At 36.6% G+C, this 20,689-nt stretch overlaps 1 protein-coding gene across 1 annotated transcript in view; it reads left to right on the top strand.

Annotated features, from left to right (window-relative positions):
- HS2ST1 (heparan sulfate 2-O-sulfotransferase 1) overlaps positions 1-20,368 on the top strand; it is an 80,353-nt gene extending 59,985 nt beyond the window's left edge. Inside the window, exons 2-7 of the mRNA XM_052801254.1 lie at positions 2,142-2,380; positions 8,880-8,965; positions 12,556-12,694; positions 16,237-16,334; positions 17,551-17,708; positions 18,767-20,368. Coding sequence (XP_052657214.1) covers positions 2,142-2,380; positions 8,880-8,965; positions 12,556-12,694; positions 16,237-16,334; positions 17,551-17,708; positions 18,767-18,993 — 947 coding nt within the window. The 3' untranslated portion in view covers positions 18,994-20,368. The remainder of the gene's footprint in view (positions 1-2,141; positions 2,381-8,879; positions 8,966-12,555; positions 12,695-16,236; positions 16,335-17,550; positions 17,709-18,766) is intronic.
- The last annotated feature ends 321 nt before the right edge of the window (positions 20,369-20,689 follow it).

Here is a 20,689-nt window from a genome sequence, read left to right as displayed (position 1 = left end):
TTGCCAGCAGTGATGAGAGAGGTAGCAAATGAGAAAGGAAGGAGCAAAAACTGTGACTGATGTAGTGGGGAGCAACAGATGTCATGTGGAAAATTGAGATATACTCAATAAGCATTTTCTACAAACATTTTCATACTGATGTAACTTAGTTATGGGGTGTGAGATACGAGCATATGAGAGAGTGAGTGAGTTTAAGCTTTGAAACATTTCAGACAGATGGAAGTTTGTGGTTGAAGACAATTTATGTGGAATTACAGGCTAGTGGTGTTCACAGCTTAATGATTCTGCTTTAAAAATGATTTTATGTTATAATTAAAGAGATGTAATGAAAAAGAGTAGAAGGAGCTGGGTTACAGGAAGCCAGGGAAGTAAGGGCCAAGAGCTGCTGCTGTTAAAAGTGTGTCATCCAGAAAGAGCTATACCCTGCGTAAGAACATCATACAGTGAATTACAGGTTACTCTTCTGATACCAACTTCAGCTTGTGGTTGGCCAACGCAGATTTCTTTGAATACATTATTAAAGGCAATATCGCAATAAATGAATCAGAAAAGATGCTTTGACATCTGTATTACAAATTGTATTAAAGTATTGTTATTGTTGTGGTTTAACCCCAGCCAGCAGCTAAGCACCATGCAGCCACTCGCTTACTCCTCCCCCCTGCCAGTGGGATGGGGAGGAGAATTGAAAAAAAAAGTAAAACTCATGGGCTGAGATAAGAACAATTTAATAACTAAAGTAAAATAAAATGTAATACACTAATAGTAATAAAATATAATAATAATAATAGTAATTGTAATGAAAAGGAATATAAGAAAAAAGAGGAAAAAACCCCACAAACAAGAAAAGACAAGTGATGCACAATGCAGTTGCTCACTACCCGCTGACCGATGCCCGAGCAGTGATCTGCCCCTCCCAGTGAACTCCCCCCAGTTTATATGCTGAGCGTGATATTCTATGGTATGGAATATCCCTTTGGCTAGTTCAGGTCCGCTGTCCTGGCTGTGCTCCCTCTCAGCTTCTTGTGCACCTGCTTGCTGGCAGAGCATGGGAAACGGAAAAATCCTTAATTTAGGATTAGCGCTACTTAGCGACAACTAAAACATCCGTGTGTTATCAACATTATTCTCACACTAAATCCAAAACACATCGTACCATCTACTAGGAAGAAAATTAACTCTATCCCAGCCAAAACCAGGACAAGTGTATACTTACCTAGAACAGAATAAAGCTGTGTCTGAATCAGCACAAACTATTTGATATTCAGCGGGGGGGGGGGGGGGGGGGGGGAGAAGCTGTAATACTGTGGTTTTTATTTTCCAAATAGGCTTTTAATGCTTGAAGCAGAGTTCAATTACTCAAAGTATTGCCCTTTGCATAAAAGGAAAAATGGTTTATTTGCAATGTACTCACCTTGCCAAAATGTCTTGTTCATAGCTTGCATTTCTATGTTTGTTTCTTATTGATGTATTTGATGTATTTCAGTACTTGGAGATCACTCTTCACCTTATTGTTAACTGTTTCCTAAGCATCTTGTGCTTCTATTCTTGTCAAACTTGAAATTAATAAATCCAACTGAATTTTTGCAAACCCATTTATTGTAATGCTTTATGCTTGGGGCTTGTATCAACTGAAATAACAAAACAATGGTTTCATCTGAATTCCAGTGCCTCTACACAGTTAATTGACTAAATCTCTAGTGTTAGTGTTTCTACTGTTTTCAGAAAATTCATATTCTCCAAATTGCTTGAGTTATTACTTCAATTATAATTTTTAAATAGGTCTTTTATAGAAATTTGGGATATCTTGGGGATGTCACCATTTTGATAGTGCATTATAGACATTTTTCTTTAGAGACAATGGCTTTCAGTAACATTAGTGTGAGTCACAGAATACGGTATGTGTTCCCTAAGCATGTTGTTTTCTAGTCTTCATGTTCTGTGTCAGACTAACTCACCTTTTATCATTCATACATATTATAGATTAAGTTTTGCTTCAGATGTGTCAGAAATATATATGACAGCAAGTGTTTCCTTTATTGCTGAGGAGTTACTGCTTTTTACCAGGTTATTTGCATTCTATGGTTTGAAATTCAAATTAGTGATTTTTACATCAAAATTTTGTATTTGTCATCCTTGAACAGAAAGAGCTATTGCAAGACATGAAGTCAGAGAAATAGAGCAACGTCATACAGTAGATGGCCCGCGACAAGATGTGACACTGGATGAAGAAGATGATGTGGTGATTATTTACAACAGAGTACCTAAGACTGCCAGCACATCCTTCACAAACATTGCCTATGATCTTTGTGCAAAGAACAAATATCATGTTCTACATATCAATACAACCAAAAATAATCCTGTTATGTCTCTGCAAGATCAGGTAAGCTGCTGCATTTGGGATGCCTTTATTAAACAAGGGGAAAGTATAGAAAACTTTTTTGCTTTTGCAAACTTATATGGTCTGATGGAATTGGCTTTTATGTCACATTTTCCAATATAAATGAATTCTAATGTGTTTACATTTTCTTTGTAGAGAATATTATTTATTAATAATAAATTAATCCACAGCTGGGCTAATGGAGGTGGTAAGTATCTGTTTATCGGACAAAAACAAAGCTAAAGAGGGACACAGCTAGGGAAGAAATGACCTTTGTTGTTATAACTGTAAAAGTTATTGTATTGTCGACTGTCTGCCTTTTGGCTGCGTAATAGTATTTGCCTGTCATCTCCATCTGCAGTGAATGCAGTCTTATGTGATTTCCTCTCTGAGTAGTGCAGGCACTGTGCCATGCTGTCAGGGCTATACTTCTGTCTTTGGCACTAGGTCTGGTCAGGTCGCACAGGTGATAAAAAACGCTAGAAAGAAGTGGTTGTAAATAGCTTGCACTCTAAAGGATGGGTCACTTTGTATCCACTTAAAGCTCTCACTAAAGTCAGTGTAGTTCCAGGCTAGAAATGATCGTGGCTACCACTGCATCAGATGATGAGTATTAAAAAAAGATGATGAAGGATCAATGCTCTGTTTTTCTCGGGGTGGGGTGTGGTGAGGGAGTAGATATTTTGTTTTAATTTTTAAAATAGTATTTCTTTGCTCGTTGTGACTGCACATGCAGGGAACCCAGGTCAAAGGTCTGAAACATCACTATGTCATCATCCCTGTCTGTAAAACAAATGTTTCCAAACTCTCAGGTGTGTACTACTGGATGTATGCTGATCATCTTAAGCTGATATGCAGCAGAAGCAGGAGCTGTTCTGCATTGCAGCATGCCAGCACTGAGGCTTCCAGCTCCTTTAGAAGTGCATGCCTACAGGCAGAAGCAGCTCAGAACAGCTGCTGGAGTGGGGTGAGGGGAAGCAGATGGTAATGGGCCCTCCACTTTCAGTTCTGTATGTGGGAGAAAGAGTGAGGTAGGGATCTCAGTGCAGGGGACATAGAGTGTATTTGGGGTAGTACTGGGAACCTGTGTTGTGATAGTGAGGTTGTGTTACTGTTGGGTTTTTGCTGTTGTGAAATCTTTTCCTAAATATGAAGGTGATATTGTCATACGGTATTACTGAGATTACTAAGAGTAAATCTGGTAGCCATCCCTGTAGTCCTGTCCACTGCATAGAACAAGTACTAAAGACCTGTGCACTAACAGCAGAGTGATTTTTCAAAAGACTTAACAAGCCTATGTCTGTTAATTAAAAATCATGCTCAAGTCACTCATACTTGGTGCTGCACTTCCAGCCACAGATTCTGTTTCTGTCAGAGTGTCTCTTTGAATTGTAGTGGTCTGTCCTGAAGGACAGGAGAGCTAGTCCTTGATGGTATAAATTAAACATAGGCAAACTTGCCTTAAATTTCTACTTTTGTTTGAATTTCATTCAAATCAGATTTGTTCTTTACTGGTTTAGCTTTGCCTAAGAGAAACTCTCCTCCTCATCTCCACTGTAATAATTAACTACTGAAAAATGAAAATCCATCAGTGCTGGGCATGTATACAATACTGGCAGTCCTGCCTTCATTTGATACTATGCTATTGTCCAAGGTGGTAAATTATGTTGTTTAATTAGACAATTGATACTCCTCTTCTTCAATGGCCATTAACTGGGAGATGCTGCTGATGAAAAACTTTGTAATGCACAGTTGTTCAAAGAAGAAGAAATAATTATTTATCTTTAGTGTATCGAGATAGCAACTCGCTGTTGTAAGTCATAATCCATAATTCTGGAGATGGCAAGGGTGCTGAGTAGTAGCTGATGAGGCTTACTCTTTGTGGGCTTGGATTTGCATGAAATATTCACATGGCACCTTCATCAGTACAGCTCACTTGAGTGCATTAGGTGTATATGCACCAGTAGTAAAATACATAAACATATCATAGAGACAAAATTGTTTTATCAGTGATACTGTTTGTTAAAGCAAATCTCCCTAAGCAAGGTGAAGATTGTCTTGGGCCTGACATGAATTTGTAAAATAGTGAGCCTTCTGTGATGCACTACTTCTGCTGTACTTTTTCCAAACTACTCTAATTCTGTAACAGATTTTAAGTGCTCTGCCCATATGTGAAACCTTTACTTGAATGCAATCTGAAAAAAACACTATTTAAAATCCACTCCAAATATAATCTGTATCTGATTTGAGATGATCCGATAAGAGTCCCTAACACATCCATTTTAGTTTCAAATGGAACTTTTTCCCAGCAGGCCTCCTTTCTTTTGCAGCTTCTCTGACAGCAGGATCCTGGGAACTGCCCCTCTTTCCACAGGTTGGGCCTTTTCTTTGCAGCAAGCTGAGTGCCACATTGCCCATGTTGCGTTTCTGACCTGTGTGGTCTGTAACAAAAAGACTTGCTTTCATTAAATTGGAGTAGTTGTTTGGTTGGTTTTTATTTGTTGCTTGCATGTTTCAGTACTGATACTTTTTGTCCATACAAGTATGCCTGTGTTATGGCTAGTTGGATGGCATACCAGCCACACAAACTTAAGCTTTTTTGTTACATGATGAAATTGTCATCTAAAACATTTAAAACGAAATTACTGTTCTGTCTTGCAGCATGTAGTCTTGATGTATTATTAGAAAAGAGGGTATGAGAACACGTTCTCTGTACTGTTGTTGTGAACATAGAAAAGCCGTGATACAATTATCCAGCATTTCACTCCCTCAGCTTGCTGTTTTTCTGTTCCATGTTCTTTTTTCTCCTGCAATTTCTCTCTCCGTTTTTCTCAAAAGAACGACCTGAAAATATATAATCTCACTTCCAAATGTATTCTATAACAGTGACCTCTCAGAGGATAGCACACTCATACTGACTTTAGTAGTACTTATTTCCTCTGCTGGTGAAGGTTTCAGTGGCTGTCAGTGGAAGTTCCAGAAGTGGAACAAGTAAAAGGTTGCAGTGACGTTGTTAGAAGTGGAAGTACCATCATGTGCTCCTGAACATTTAAGAATTTTTCTCTTGGAGTTAGATGGCCTAGTGAGTACTAGTGTCTATTGCTGTACATGTGCCAATTGTATTTCTCCTTCTGAGGAAGAACGGTTCATGCGAGGCGGCTATCCTGGCTGTATTGTGGCTGAACTGGTGAACTCTGTCTTTTCAGCATCTCACAAAATTGTTTCTCAGCTGCCCTTGCCTTGAGCTTGCTTGTGGTTTCTCATGGCATGCAGCCAAAGGTGTGCTGCTAGCCTGTTTCCTGCATTCCTGACCCTCTGATTTAGAGCTAACTAGAAGTCATTAGCTTGTATGACAATTTGGATAGCTAAGCTACCAGTGACTTCCTGCAGAGAGATTCTGATTCAGGCATTCCATCATGCTTGGCCTTTTAAATCTGAATCTGAGATTTCCTTTAATGGGGACACTGTGTTGGTCTTCAGTCTTACTTGAGAGCCCTTTTTTTTTTGTAGTTCGAATGGAAGATCCTCACGTGTCCTCACCAGACTGGGCTTGTGATATTCATACCCCCAGTTATTTGTAATTTTAAGATAGTTATTCAGCAATTGACAAACAAAACTAGAATATGATGATGTGAAAAGCTGGGGCTTTTTGGTATCCAAAAGTCGATGTGATACCCGGCCACAAGGTAATGACCATACCACCTTCTGGGGGCAGAGGGTATGTACGAGTGTGTTCAGACTATAGAGAAGAGGGATTGGTGGAAGCAGTTAGTGGACAGAGATGACAGCTTACATCACCTTGGTTTGCACACACAGATTTCCCAGGGCTCTTTGCTCAGACCAAGTATGCTGTTTTGTTTTGTTGGGGTTTTTTTCCTTCTGGCTCACTGGGACTTGTTTTAAATTCTTATCGTCCTAGAAACTGAATGTATTTAACTTACCTTTCAGGACATCTTACGCCCCCAGAGTACGTTTGATCTGGCTTTTTAATTCAGTGAAGCTCAGCTGATTTCTCACTTACTAAAGGCTGTGAAGCAACTTTGTAGCTGATTATATAAAAGCACCATGAAACAACTTCACAGGAATTCCATTCACGTCTATCTGAACTTTTCAAGTAACCTCAAATTTTATTCAGTTGGGTTCAGATGGAGAAGCTTGCTCAGTCTCTTGAAAGCTCCAGTATCTGCTAAGCCCTGAAAAGAAAGGTAAAATTGATCGTATTTAACAGTATGAAGCAGCAAGCAATACTCATCTCTGCCCCAAAATGTGTGAATCCAGACTCATTAGGCTGGCTGTGACCTGGAACAATTCTGATTTTTTGGAATGCCTCAAACTCAGGATGGGCTTGGGGGTAGGGAAATAATCCCTTGCCTGCAGGCTAGTTATAGGTGTTAAAAACTTAGTTCTCAGGGGCACAGCGTGTTGCTAGTCCATTTTAATGCAGATGTAAATGTCACAGCTGTCTTACAAAACCTTCCTAGCCTTCTCTTAGCTTGCCTGGTGTTAAAGTTAATAAAAAGCTAGAACATCCATCCTATGTTCATAAAAATTATTTCCTTAGCAGACAACAACATTGTAAGGCAAAGACAATACAGGACTTTTTTAACCATTACTGGAACATCTAAGGTTTGATGCCAGATGGTGGCATGGGGATCTAAGACAGAACTGACCCTTGGGATTTTGCACTTCATCTAGCTGGTGCTAGATTTCAGAAAGCTTGTTCATGGAAACGTAACTGAAATGTAGGCTTTAATACGCATGCTGCACTACACACAATAGATAGCATAACTGGTTTACTTGCAGAGTTGTATCAACCAACCATGACATTTTGGGGTTTGGGGGTGAGGGAAGGGAGGATAATATGTACTTCGCATTTAGGAAGCTTCTTTCCCAGGTATAGAAATATTCATAGCTGAGGCTCTCCACTGAAAATATTATGTCATTAATCTTTGAGAGGTACAGTCAATGAAAGTATGGTTTGTTTCAGTAGCAGTAAAGGTAGTTCAACTGGATTCAAAGTCTCACAGATACATTACCAGTTTGTGCTGCAGACAAAACCAGACAGAAAGCAAATGCAGTTTGTGAAACACCATTGTATACCATTGTGCAGTGTTTTTCAGCTAGATTTGCCACAATTTTCATGTGGAATATATGTTTTAAATTGTGAAATGCCACAGACTGTGAAACTTGTACACTGAAAAAATGAATGCTGCCTGTTATTAAAAAGTAATATGCATTTTTTTTTTACCTGAGAGTCCAAGAGCTAGTGTTTGAAGAAGTAAAGATTATCAACCTCTTAAATCCTAGACTGTGAGTTTTGCATGTTTGAAGAAACAGCAGCAGGCCAGTCTTGCCTCTTAAAATCCTCAATTGGTTGGTCAGAATAAATGATAAATAGCATGTTTCGGGATACTCTCAATCCGTTAGACCTTATGGAATGTTAGTGTGTTGTCTTGAGCTCTCAAACCTTCCTTTTTTGATTCTCTTGTCTCACCTCAGTATCTTAACGGTTATCTATGTCACTGTATAACAGAAAAGATATTGTAGATGTGCAGGGAACGCTATCTTCTAATTCTCAGCTTCAGAAATGGCATATCATTTTCAGACAGCTCAGGCAGTACAAATTTATCATCTTTATTATCCAATTCACTAGTTTTGAAATAACTTTCAGAGTTAAATGCTTTGATGTTTAAAATATTCTGTTCATTTAATAAAGCCAAGCTATATCAGGATTTGCATGTCCCACTTAATTTGATCATACTTTCTGGTTTGGGGCGTGTATCTTATTTTGTTCTTTGAAATGTAAAGCTATTCCTATTTTTGTGAAGTTTGCCGATAACTGCTTTATCAGCCCTTGTTTAAGAGCTACTTCATGCTTTAACATGGAAGTTTCACTGACATTTTAGGCTTAAGGTATCTATTAAAAATGGTAAACTATAAATCTAATTTCCACTGTATACATTTATAAAATTTCTAGATTACTCATGCATTGGATCTGGGGATGGGGGAGCAAATGAACCATCAGATTTGTTTCTTATGTCCCAGTAAAATAGGTCTAAGAACATGCTTGTAAATCTGGTACACTTTTATTTGAGGGACTAAATACAGATCAGACAATTCCGTCAAAGGTGTACTTGCATTTCTACTTATTGCTGAGGGAATTCCTCATTCCTTTCAAATCACAAATAAAATGGACTGACAAAAATTTAAATGCTTGTCTTGCTAATGTTTTTGTGGTAGCTTTCCTTGAACTGCCGTTCTGATTGCTGTATTCTGCTTTTGTTTAGTTTCTGATCATTAAATAGTGATGATCTAAAATGAGTCAACTGTATGCTTGCAGAAAAGTCTATTTTAGCTGGCACAAGTTCTTTGGTAATATTCAAAATAGACTTTTTTTCTAATGCATTGTAAGATTTTACTTACAAACCAGAAAACACCATGTATGGGGAAACTTGATGTGTTCCAGCTGTGCAGAAACACTTTGTGCTGTGTACTTCTACAGGTCCGATTTGTGAAGAATGTGACTTCCTGGAAGGAAATGAAACCAGGATTTTACCATGGACATATATCTTACTTGGACTTTGCAAAGTATGTTACCCTTGGATTTATCTGTTGAGTAGCATAGTAGTTTAAGTTGCTTGGATCCAGCTGGAATATTAGTGCCCTCTAGTGATGAAAGTCTGACAACTGCAGTTTTGAAAAATTCACACACTGAAATTTCTATGATGAGCAATATTTGGGTTTGATTTTCACAGTTTTCTCTTGCCTTTTTGCATGATAAATGTAGTCGAGTCTCATTCAAAACTATTTATATGCTAGGTTTAGTATTCCTTCTCTGAATTACAAGCTTGTTTTACTGAAAATCCTGGCTTGTCTCTGGAACACTGGCAGTTCTGCCTTAGGATTGGCTTCCCATTCTGGGAGGTTTAAGATACCTATTCTCAAATATGTTTTGTATAACAGCTAATACCACCTGCCTCTTAAGGTATGTAGTTCTTCTCTATCAGAGTATCCCTTTACACTTTATCAAAATATTAGAAGTTCTACTTTAAAGCAGTTTTCTGGCCTATAGTAATTTGACTTGCTGTAAAAAACATTGAAATAATTCTTGTGGAATTAAATCCTGCTACTTCTAAAATTAATTTAAAAGAAAATGAGGTAAAAATCTTCCCAGTGACTTCAGAGGTTCAGGATCATATCTCAATTGCAGCTTCCATGTGTTTTTTTCTTGTCTTATTTTTGCTTCTGGATCTAAAGCAGTGATCCTCAGCAGCTCAGTCTTGTGAAACCTCCTCTTGAACTGGCAAGTCAGTTTTGCTTAAGATGCTTACTAGGCAGTGCTTCGTCCTGTACTTGCAGCATGTGGAAAATGAAATTTAAAATTGAAAGTGGAATTTTCAGATCTCAGCATATTCAACTGCACAAACAATAGTAACCACTACTTTTACCTCTTGCTGGTGGTCAATCCTCAGTATTGTTTTTGTGTATTAAAACATTTATTTAATGAAATTAGGTTTTTGTATGTAGGAATTTCTTTTGTTTAGTCATTGCTTTTAATTATTCATTCTGTTATGTACACCGATTTTTCATTCTAGCTTTTTATTACAAAGAATGAGAAGGGGAAGTGAGAGCTTCGTAGATTCCCAGTACAGTATATTATATAATAGAAAATGCTAAAAGCTACAGTAGTAGCTGGAAATTACCAATGGTACCAAGTAAAAACTTGAATTTTACAAAAAGTAACAGGCAAGAAGTCTTAATTGCAAATAAGTCAATAAAATAAAATGTGTCAAATTTCGTTAGCTTCCTTTCTGCCTTTTTAAAGTTAAAATGCTGCAACATTAATAAACCCTTGAACTGAATAACAGCTTTCTGGAACAACAAAGGTGAATGTTATTTTATACATTACTCACTTCATAAAGCTGAAAACACTTTCAGATACTGGAACTTTTTAAACTAAAATAATTATTTTACATCTAGAAAGCATCTAAGCAATTTCACAGATTTCTTTGATCTTCATCTTCCCTTCAGGTCTGTGTTACCCTTTTGTTTGTTGTTTGTCATCCTTTCACCTAGATGATTTAGTTTTTTCCTACAACACCTTGCTTTCTCATACTTTGGGTTTTCATTATTAAAATAATATCTTGAATACTCTGGTTGTGCTTGGCAAGGCCCACACTTTTAAGGCTGTGAGGTATATTCTTGTAGTGAACATTCTTGTAGTTGAGAGATGTAAAATATTTCAGAAAAGTCTATGCCTGCTTATACGCAGACATCAGACTTAGGTCCGTTGTCAAATATCAGAAGTACCTCTTAAATTATGCTGAAGCTTAAAGTACTTGATTCAGTCAATGACTTACAGTATTGAGGACAGATTATCATAACCCATCCATGTAGAAATTACAGTAACAAAAGTTTAAATTTTTTTTTTCCTCTTTTTTTTAATTTCTGATCCACCCTTATTCCCTACTTTCTCTGGTAAACGGTTGGAGAAAAAGTTCTTTGACAATGCAACTGCCAAATTATTATCATTATTAATAAAGTTACGATAGTAAGTGGCTTATGTTATCATACCTGAAGCTAGTTTTGCGAGGTCATGTGCAAATCCGTATGAATGTACAATCCAGCACAAACATTTTCAAGGGCTTTCACCCCTTCATTTAACCCACAGATACATATTATTGATTAAGGCTGCTACTATATCAAAATGGTTTGTTATAGCCTTCTACAGCACTTGCAGTAGAGTCTGTAGAAGGGGACACATGTGCATGTCTCAGGTACTTCAGTGAACCTGAAAGAGGGTGCCCTTCAAAGTCTGGACTTTGCATCAAAATGGTTGAAACATTCACACGCTCCTATTTTGCGGACTGTGGGGAGTAAGAGCTGGCGTACAGACAGATGTCAGCCATGCTGCCTTTAACTGCTACAGTCTGATTCATTGGTACTCTGCTAGCAACATCTGAAGAATCAATTGCTCTTTCTGTAGCCTTTAACAATTTCTGTATCTGTAGTGCTGGTCTTTGCCAAAGTAATGCCTTTTATTGTTTTTTTCTAACTGCCTCTTTTCTGCTGCTTATTCTATGTTTCTGTTCTTCAGCTTTTCAACTTAAGATTCCTCATATGAGCAGTATCTGGTTTTATAATTTACAGAGTGCCACTTTATCAATAATGGTACTGCGTCTTAAAACTACCAGTCCTCCCTGTTTTAGCCAAGCTAGGAGGCTTGAATGGCCCTCTGTCAGTGCAGAACACTTTACCAGTTTGCATGGGAACAAAAGAGAATTTTTTTTTCTGGCTCCTAGCTTTACTTCAGGGCACTTGACATGCTTGCAATTTCCATTGTGATATAACCTCTTTAATGTTTGGATACCATATGTATTTGCCACAGTAATGTCTCAAATAGAAAAGAAAAGAAAACTGAGAAATGTATTGTGAAAGCTGACTTGAACGTAGATCATTGAAAGGTAGCATTTGCACAAAACAGTTTTGGAGGTTTAAATCTTTCTCATGTGTCCTATGAGCTTACCCCCTCATTTCATCAAGCTTCCTGTTTGTACCACAGTAAATCAAAATTTGCTTAGGGTAAATGTCTAAGGGAAAAATTTGTATCTTTAGATAGAGAAGTTAATATGGTTACAGATACTGTCTTAGGCTTATATTTAATAAGCATACCCATTTGGATTCAACCTAGGTAATGGATGGGCTCTGAGCTCTGACTTCCTTCTCTTAGAGTTCCTGTCTCTGGCAACTGGAGACCTGCCAGGAAAACCACTTGCAGCGTTGCATAGCGCAGTTCAGGAGGGCAGGAATCAGTATCAAACTTCCCTGTCCTTATTATAAACATGTATGTGCCTGCTAGACTAATTAAGGCATTTCTAGAGTCAGGATGGTTGTATAAACAATTTTAGTATCTATTGTGTGAGAATGTTTCAGTTTTGTTTGTTTCTCTAATAAAAAAGCCTAAAATCACAATCCTAGGCAAACTGAAATTGAACTGACTTTCACATCCACGTAATGCACTGGATATGAGGATGGGAGGAAGTGATCTTTAAGCTTCCTCTCACCACCATCACCTCTGTATATAGATTTCAGTTGTATCAGTAGAGACAGGCTTTTAAGTATTAGATGAGAAGCTTTGATTTGGCCTTTAAAAGACTTTTTTTTCTCTTTTACTTTAGATTTGGTGTTAAAAAGAAACCAATTTACATAAATGTCATAAGAGATCCTATAGAACGACTAGTTTCTTATTATTACTTTCTGCGTTTTGGAGATGATTACAGACCAGGGCTACGGAGGCGAAAACAGGGGGATAAAAAGGTAAAGTATGCTTTATTATATATGTTGTTCTTACCAAAGCTAATGTGAAAACTATTTTTAAAAAAGTCCTGATAAAAGCTGAATAGTTCTTGTATCAGCCTTGGTGACGATGGTGGCTTTGTAAATTATATATTCTCCCCTTCGTGTCTGTACTGGACCAGAGCGTAACATTAAGTATGTTTTTGAAACCTTATAAATTCACCGTATGTTGCAATTTGTTAAGAAAAATTAGATAAAATTAAAAATTGTTTTCAGGTATTCAGAATTGTATCAAGTTAAGCTTATCCTCCTATGTAAAAAATCTACATCTCTTCTTGTTGAAGACTGAGAGACATTTTTCACCAAAAGCTGTAGAACTGCTGATGCTTTGGCTTTGATGTTTTTTTTTTTTTATAATTAGCAAGCAATTTTTTTTTTAAATGTAAATATTGCAATGGAATTGTATAAAGAGTCTGCTTGAAAACTGGAGTATGACTCATACATTTCTATACTTCTTCCATCTGTCTTAGGTTGCTATAAGAGTAGTTCAGGTTAGCATATTCAAACCTTGATTACTAATACAGTTTCAGAATGGGAACATAATATATTTATTCCAGAAAGAATTTATACATCCACTGTCATGGTTTGCAGTAAGACATTTGTTGGAGCATGTTGCTTTGGACTTTTCTTAAATCAGGAAGAAAAGTAGGCTATTAAGTATATGAATATAGCTTATAAAAGTATAGTTAGAACAGTGTGGAAGCTTTTATATGCTGTAAGGGGGGGTTGTACTTTAGAGAGCCAAACCTTTTCTAAAATTTTAGTGGCAACATTTTCTTAAACTGATGAAATTTTTCTGTAATGTTGACAATTTAGTGTAGCACTATGTGAATACCAAGAGACTTTGAAAAGAAAAAAAAAACCCTGAGCAAAAATCACACTGAATACAGCTTAGTCTATAAACACCATAACAACTAATAAATGTGACTAATCATTTTGTGTGCTCCCCCCCATCCAAACGGTGTTTTTTAAATACTGGGAACAGACCATTCCCTTTTTCTTTCCAGCTGATAACTAACTGCTCCTCTGTTATTTAGGGTTTGGCGCCATCTTCAGCTACTGTATTTCAGTTTATACAGACATCCTACAGCATAGGCAGAGGAAAGCTTCAAGCAGAACAAATTGAAATTAAGCTTAAAAACTGTGTCTTCATGGAACTGGCTACAGAGATGATTTGGTGATATGGTATCATAGAGGCATTTTTAAAAAGAGAGAGATAGGATCTCATCTTTTGTAACCTACTCTGTTCCTTTTCATGAGGAGCATGATTTGGCCAGTGGAATTCCTTCCTGGTGGAGGTCAACGAGTTAGAAAGCTGAGCATGCTACCAAATCCAAGCTGTTTATAGGACTTAATATTTATTAAAAAGAGTGAAATTTAACAGTGTTGTTTTAGTTTTGAATTAATCCGAACAGCCTTGTTAGGTAGTCACTGGGAAACATTAAGCCCAAATCCCTAATGCTACTGCTTGGTAGACTGCACTGTAAGCTCTGATTTGCTGGAAGAAGTTGAAATGCATTCCTATTTATAATGTTTGTAATACATTGCATTAATAATTTTATGTTTTTCTATTAAAGATGCTTTTTTTCATTTTGTCACTATCATACCACTTTATTTAGGTCTGAGACTTAGTTGTTGCCATACAGATTTAACTTGTCCTGTAAGCATCTCTAGGTCATTTGAAGTGAAATTGATTTGTTATGCCAAGTTTTAGGGTTTCTTTCATTTAAATCAGGTAATACTATTTTTCCATGTTGTATCCAAGAAAACTGTATGTATATAGATGGTGTCAATTTTACATACATTAGATAAAAAATTCAGTAAGCTCAAAAATGGATTGACCCAGTTGCACTACTATAACACTATTCTAATCTGTGTTATAGTAGATTCACTAAGAGCTCTTCAAATGAAAAGTAGGGAAGGTCAAAAATGCAGTCTTTCTAATGGAAGTTAATTGTTTCTTTATTAAGTGGAAAGGAATCTCAACGTACTTTACACCCTCACCCCCTCCCAGTCCATACCACAGCATTTATATACAAGAGTTCTTCATTCATTTTCTTTCTATCTACCTGTGCTTCCACAGTTATAGATAGCTTGACTCCAAGAACAGAGTCTGTAAAGACAAGTGTTTCCTATAATAAAATCTCTGGATGGGGTAGTCAAGGTAAGTATATAAGAGGAAGTGGGGAAGCAGGCCTGTCTTATTTCATCTCACTTAGAAAATTACTTGCTTTTGTGTATTAATTAAAAAATAACCTGCAGGTATAAGCAAAGAAGTCTTTCTTTTGACAGATGCCAGTTCATATTTAGTATATACATTCATAAGTTAGCAGGTGCATTTAAATAATTTAGTTCTTAGGTAATGTTGATGTTATAAAGTACTCATGATAGATGGTGCAGAATTTATTTAGAGAACTATGCTAGACAAAGCATACCAATGTCTTGTTTTCCTAGTTAAGCTGCATTTTTATCTGTGGTATGTGACATGTATAAGCTATTATAAACTTAAAGTGCAATGTGGACCAAGACACCACAGGTTAATCCCTGCTTTGGCCTGATAACAGTAGTTTTTTTCAGATTATCTCAGAAACTTCACCTCAAAACAGAAGCAAAGGACATTGTCCTTGTTCTAACACTAAATAATTAAACAAATGCATTTTTACATAGTTGTTGTGAACAGAAACTTGTAATTGTACAGAAGAAACACTCTAAAAAGTTGTCTATGTGATCACTTATTTGTTATTAAATAATTTTTAAAAAATCTGTCCTAGATACGTGGCTTATATCTTGGTTAGAAATAGCATAACTACTTACTTTATGGTGACTAGGTAAAATATTTACAAATTCTTTCCAGTGCTAATGGAGTTCTTATTGTAACTGTGTTATCGCAGTTGAAACTCTATGTTGCTACAGCTGTCTATCCACATAGAGCAGTGTTGTATGGAATATTCTGTTATGCAGTGAACAACTTGCTTTCACTTCTTGTGATTGCCAAAACCAAATTAGCCTCTGAAATGGCAGTTATTTGTCATAATATTTAAAATGTAATGGAACATTGTTTAATCTACAACATAAAATGCACAGTGTTCTGTGGTATAAAGATCCAGCTGTTCCAGTAATCCTGATGGCATTTGATGCTGTATCTTTAGTGACTTCTTTTGTAAGGGAAAAATAATGATACCAACACTTATTGACTGTTTTTGCTTGTTTTGACATATAGTGTTTATCAAGGTTATATCAAAGGTATATCAAATGTATGAGGTAAGATCAAATTGTTCATTAGTTCTAACCATAAAAGACTGTCCAAGTACTATTTTAATTGAGATGAATAGGTCCTCCTAATACCACTGTGAAAGCAAGGCTTGAAAAAATTGGGCTTTTTTTCCCTTTCATATCATATCTTGTGTTTTTCTGTCCCAGCTACATTTAGCAACTAACCAGGTTGAGATGTTTGATACATATGCTAGATTTTAAAGCTCGGGTCAATTTTGTCTTTGTTCCAGACCTTTGATGAATGTGTGGCAGCTGGAGGTTCAGACTGTGCTCCAGAGAAACTTTGGCTTCAAATTCCGTTCTTCTGTGGCCACAGCTCCGAATGCTGGTAGGGGGGGATAATTGTAGCTTAAGTTGTTAGTCAAGTATATCAGTGCTGAAATCTAAACTTAACAAATTTTTAACATGTAGCACAGTTGGGGAAAGTGTGAGGGACTGGACAGGTACTTCAGTAAGGTATTTTCTTTTGAAGATGCATTTTACTGAAACAGTCTTGCAGTTCTTTAAACAAGCAATGTATTAGGATACTGTATCAGCAGTGCTATGAGAGAAAACACATGTTTTCAATTTTAGAAATAATTTTTGTAGATTTGGAGTCTTGACATTTTTCTCTTATGTCAGGCTGCAATATCCATCTTTCTGATTGGACATATTTTGTTCAAGCTCCTAGAGTTTCTGTGGAGAATAAAATAATTGAGATCAGGATAAATTTATCTTCTTAAACCTTTACCAGACATCTAGTAGTCAATGCTACTTAGTAGAAACTGAACAAAAGCAAGTAGTGTCCATCTGTCAATGCAGCATGTTTTATAACAATGGCACAGACTTCAAAAAACTCTTTAGCAAACTAAAAAAAAAAAAAAAAGACGACAAAGGACATAGATGATTTGAAGGATTCTGAGTGAAATCAAGGGCAATTATTTGTCAAAGGTACTGTTCATCCAAACATAAGCAAAGTAAATCACCACTTGGGAGCTCCTCTTTCAGTGCCTGTTGGTCATACCTATCTACACGTGGGCCAGGTGGAGAAGCAGAGAAAGAAAGAACAAACTCTGAACCTGTCTTTTCACCCTGTCTAGAGCTATAAAAAGGAGGAAAAAATGTCAGTTTAATTTCAGTTCAGTAGGGAAGTCTTCCCATTAAGCACAATGACTTTCTGGTTCAGAATTATGCTTGTAGGATGCAAAAGGGAAGGTGTGTTCTTACCAGAACCATTTCTGGTATCTAACGTGAAAGTGGAGAGCAAGTATTGACATTGAGAAAATGTAAATCATAAAAAATTGCATTAATAGAGACAGTAACTCTATGCACACACTTTTTTTTTTTTGTGGATGAATTATTAGTGAAAATAACTAGAGTCGTCAAATTTTTAGATAACACAGATGAGAGAAACTGGAAAGGGAAATGAAGTTAGGAATGGTTATAACTTGAAATGAGTCTTGCCTTTCCTATACAAACGTCCTGTTATGAACTAATCTCCATCTAGGGACCAAGGATTGTTGGCTGACATCAGAATTTGCTGCAATTGTTCTCTGTCATTTTAGGAATGTGGGAAGCAGATGGGCTTTGGAACAAGCCAAATACAATCTGATTAATGAATACTTCCTAGTGGGAGTTACTGAAGAGCTTGAAGACTTTATCATGTTATTGGAGGCGGCTTTGCCCCGGTTCTTCAGGGGTGCCACAGAACTGTATCGTACAGGTATCTAAATGGTTGATTTCCATGGATTCCATGGATTTTTCATCCTCTTCTCACTTTTTAAAATGTGAATTCTTTAAACCTGGATGACTAGTTTTGAGTCTCTGCCAGGTTTGCCTCTCAGTTGGCTGATGTTCCTACAGAAGAGACAAACTCTTTAAAAGACTATCAGTTCAAATTTTTGAGGGCAGCCCAAGTATTCTCCCGCCTTACACAAATTGTAAATATTTAAGACTGGGGTAAAGGCAGTTCTGTAAGTATTCCACACTTGAAAAATTGTGACAGGTGTTTATCAGAATGTTTTTGGAAGGTCTTGCAGGGGCAGATTTCCATTTCCTCAGAAGCCCTGCTGACGAGATCAGCTGTGCTTGATGCAACCTGGTTTGCTGTGCAAAAAGGCCCAAGGGATGCAAAGGCCCAAGTACATGCTTATCTTCCTGGGTCATAGTAAGACGTTTGTTATATAGCTAGTAGCTCAGTTTCTGGGAGCTGGCCATGCAACTTATGACAAAGTAAAGGTCCATCTTAGCAGGGCTTCTATCTGCAAATAGAGGGAGAAAAGGCTCTGATATATAGAGCCTAGACAAGTAGTATTAACAAGTTGATTATAAAGCAACAGATAGCACTTCTTGGGGAAAATGCTGTCATCATTTTGGTCATCTTTGTCTCATGAAAGAAGTCTCTTGCTCTGCAGTTTTTAAAATTCTTAACATTTGATACCAGATTAACATCTAAATAATTAATTTTGAAAGACCAATCTTACTCCAAGTACATTATGTGGAGTAATCTTGTTCCTTAAATGAAGTGTTCATTCCCTGGGTTTATTAGAGTAAGAAGGAAGAATTGAAAGAACTGATGCAAAATGCATTAACATTTAGTGAGAGAGACTGCAATTTTCCAACCCTGCATGTTATGTTAATAAATTCTGGATTAAATTCTGTCACTTCTAATGCAGTTTATCAACATGCTAAGAGTATAAAACTCTGTAAATGAAAGGACTGTAAACGTTTTTTAATCATGTGAACTTTAAAGTGAAGTTACTGCTTTCATTTTGCATTTAGGAAAGAAGTCCCATCTTAGGAAAACAACTGAGAAAAAACTTCCCACAAAAGAAACTATTGCCAAGCTACAACAGTCTGAAATCTGGAAAATGGAGAATGAGTTCTATGAATTTGCACTGGAGCAATTTCAGTTTGTCAGAGCACATGCAGTTCGGGAAAAAGATGGAGAACTGTATATTCTGGCTCAAAACTTTTTCTATGAAAAGATTTACCCTAAATCAAACTAAGAACACTATACTGTTAGATTTATGGACCTAAATCTTTGGTCACATCGTCATCTTAGTCCTCAGCCATGGAAACTAGATTGCTTGTAGACCTCCAAGATGTTTCTTTATAGATCTGAGAAAAGTGGGCTGTGGATCACCTCCAGGGCATTGGATACCAGCTAACTATGTTGGTAATCCAGAAGCAAAGGCTTCATTTCTTTTATCTAACTAGTACTTTCAGTGGGAGTTAATATCCTTTACCTGAAGAAATCTACACTTTAATTCGGAGCAATTAATATACAGCAGTTCTAGTTGAAAATATAAACAAACAAAAAATGCTTCTGTTGATGCTCTTTTTAATTTTCATTTCTTTATTTTCATTTATACTTCTGTGAAGAGGAAATAATTTTTCCCAGCTTTCAACATGGAAATTTTGATTGTGTACAACATGAGTAGTGTTAATAACTGGTTGACATCTGTGCTTTGTTTTTGTGAACCATGTCACATGATATTGATTGGGATGGTTAATCATGTTCTGCTGAGAAATGCTGCTGCTGCTGGAATTGCCCATATTTATATATGTGGTTTTATTAAAAAATTACAACTAATCATTAGTGTTAAAACATCATTTCCACGTTAATATTGTAAAAAGTTAAAGAATCAGAGCAGTGAGGGTTTTGTTTTATTTTCTATCCCCACCACCACTGACTGAGGTTGGGAAAACTATGAAGAAAGTTGGTATTGTCTGCAGTTCTAGTTGATCCTTACACAGTGGTATAAAAATCATAAATTCAGTATTAAGTTTCTCCATGGATTCTTTGTAATAATTGTAAACTGAGGTATTGGTGAATCCATATTATGACTCCATTAGTGAGCTGTGGTATGGTTAGGGTTTTCCTACTACTTCGATACTTTTACCTGTAGAATATTTTTACTAAGGTGCTTTATAATGTGTTTTAAAGCATTGCATTTACAAAAGGAGTAAAATGCTGTAAATACTGCTTATTTTATGTATTTGGACCAAAAGGTTTAAAGTAACTAGTTTAAAGTGGTTTTTTGCACCAGTTCTGTTATATGTGAAGTGAAAAACATCACATCTACTTCCTGGTAAACTGTTGGACATTGCTGAAATGCACTTCAGTGACCTCTCTGACTTCAATACCAGAACGTTGTCCAGGGATTCTCTTTACAGAAATGTAGTCCTCGTCCTTTTATTATAGTAAGAGGGAAAGAAGAAAAATGTCATGTGTAGTCCGGTTGAGAAAGATGCAGTGAACTTGATTGACATAATTGTATTTATGTAACTGCCTTATGTGACTATTGTAAATTTGTGAGTTGCCATTATTAACAATGTGAAACACCTGGTAGATGAAGTAAATTGAAATTTGAGAACAGATGTTTGGGGCCACTGCATTATAGCAAATGGCAGTGGAGAACTACAAGAATTTTCCTATTGAATTTTCTTAAAGATCTGAGTATTTACACATCTTACACCTGCCTTTTCTTAAAGTGCTTTTCACAGGGTTTAATGGGGGAAGGCACTGAGGAGACAAAGTAAGGAATGGTGGTAAAGGTTTAAATTCCTAAGGGATGATGCTGAAAGCTTAATTTAAAATTACCAAGCGGAGTTTCTTTAACCAGCTTGTTCTTGTAATGAAAACAAAGGAAATGGAAAATGATCTGTGAACTGGATGTCTGCAGCCAAAAGCAACAGCCC

The sequence above is a fragment of the Harpia harpyja genome, chromosome 11 (assembly GCF_026419915.1).
Source record: "Harpia harpyja isolate bHarHar1 chromosome 11, bHarHar1 primary haplotype, whole genome shotgun sequence".
NCBI classification, from domain to species: Eukaryota; Metazoa; Chordata; class Aves; order Accipitriformes; family Accipitridae; genus Harpia; species Harpia harpyja.
Note: the sequence above shows the minus strand (reverse complement) of the source record. Positions and strands in the feature narration are given on the sequence as shown.